The 1,706-nt window shown below is 59.0% G+C and overlaps 1 protein-coding gene across 1 annotated transcript in view; it reads left to right on the top strand.

The window, feature by feature from the left end:
* The first annotated feature begins 280 nt into the window (after positions 1-280).
* Positions 281-1,706, top strand: part of SCNN1B (sodium channel, non-voltage-gated 1, beta subunit) — an 8,896-nt gene continuing 7,470 nt past the window's right edge. The window contains exons 1-2 of the mRNA XM_010149074.1: positions 281-597; positions 1,443-1,690. Of these exons, the coding sequence (XP_010147376.1) occupies positions 287-597; positions 1,443-1,690 (559 nt within the window). The 5' untranslated portion in view covers positions 281-286. The remainder of the gene's footprint in view (positions 598-1,442; positions 1,691-1,706) is intronic.

Raw genomic sequence — 1,706 nt, forward strand, 5'->3', positions numbered from 1 at the left:
CAGGCCACGTCACTCTCCTGAGGCCAGAGGGGACCCCAGAAGGGATGTGACAAACACACTCATCACTTCTGGAAGGGCACAGCCCAAACTTCCCCCCTGCACCCTCTTGGGAGGCAAGGGGCTGTCCCTCTGCCACCCGCCAGAGCATCTGCTCTGGGTTTCCCCTGGGAGACAGCCCCTGGCTGAGCCGTCACACAGCTGCTCCCGCTCTGCCCCGCTCGGCACAGTACAAACCCCGCTCCTCACCGCAGCCGTTTTCACGTCTCCTCTCCCTCTGCAGAGCAGGATGAACCTGAAGAAGTACTTCGTCCGGGCGCTGCACCGCCTGCAGAAGGGCCCCGGCTACACCTACAAGGAGCTGCTGGTCTGGTACTGCGACAACACCAACACCCACGGCCCAAAGCGCATCATCAAGGAGGGGCCGAAGAAGAAATTCATCTGGTTCTTCCTAACGTTGCTCTTTGCGTCTCTGGTCTTCTGGCAGTGGGGTATCCTCATCAACACCTACCTCTCCTACAACGTCACGTCGTCTCTCTCGATCGGCTTTAAGACCATGAAGTTCCCGGCGGTCACGGTCTGCAATGCCAACCCTTTCAAGTAAGTTTTTCCTCACCTGTTTCACCCAGGGGTGCTCCAGCATCTCACTTCTATGGCTGGCGGGAGGTTCCCGTCACAGTATCATGTTGGGAGCCCCGGTGGAAACCGTCTGACTTCCCAAGCGGCACTGGAAGCCACATAAAGGACAACAGGCTCAGGCCTGGGCAGGGTTCGTCTGCCGGCGAGTTTGCCTGGTTTCCCTTGCCGTATCAGTTCATCTAATGATGGTTATTGTCCCCCCTGCAACTTTCCCTGGCTCAGGGAAAACTCGAACTTCAACTCACTTCTCACAACCCAAATCAGCCTCCCAATCTCTCCCCACAATTCCTTTCTTTCTCCTTCCTCGCCGTGAACGCGCCTCTTCGCGCCCACACTCCGGCCACGAGGGGAGGAGCTGGTTAATCGGTAATACCAGCCGTCGGCTGCGGGACGGGCCTCGATCGTAACTGCAGAGAAACTCCCTTTTCTTGGTTGTTCCATCTACGTCCCTGCAGCCGCGCAGCCGAGGCAAGATGCTCTCGACCAGCGCACAGGAACCTGGGAGGTTCTCTCCCGCGAGACATGTTTCGTGTAAACTACAGCGAATTCCTGTCGTACAGCCAATCCGGCGCCGCGCGGACACTACTCACCACCGCAGCTTTCCTCATCCTCCCGCTGGTTTCCGCCCGGTTGCAGGCTGCTGGGATCCCCGTGGCCGAGCTGGCCAAGCTCTGCAGAGAGCTCCCATTGCGCTCCAGTAAATCTTTGGGCAGCAATGTGAGGTTCCCAGGAATGTCCGAGCCAGCAGAGCTGCTGCCCGTCCCCACCGCCCCGACACCGCCGGGTAACTGCTCTTTGTCCTGCAGATACTCAGAGGTGAAGCATCTCCTGAAAGAACTGGACAGGCTCATCGAAGCGGCGCTGGAGAGGATACTGCAGCCCACGCCGGGGAACAGCAGCGAGAAGAGCTCCCTGCCACTCGACCTGGGGCTCTGGCACCAGATCCCCTTGGTCCTCATCGACGAGCACGACAAAGACAACCCCGTCATCCTGGACATCTTCGAGAGCAACCAGAGTCCTGGGGGCAACCAAACCACTGCTGGCAATGAAACAGCCGCGGGCAACCAAAC

This window comes from Eurypyga helias, unplaced genomic scaffold, assembly GCF_000690775.1.
Source record: "Eurypyga helias isolate BGI_N326 unplaced genomic scaffold, ASM69077v1 scaffold34393, whole genome shotgun sequence".
Lineage (NCBI taxonomy): Eukaryota > Metazoa > Chordata > Aves > Eurypygiformes > Eurypygidae > Eurypyga > Eurypyga helias.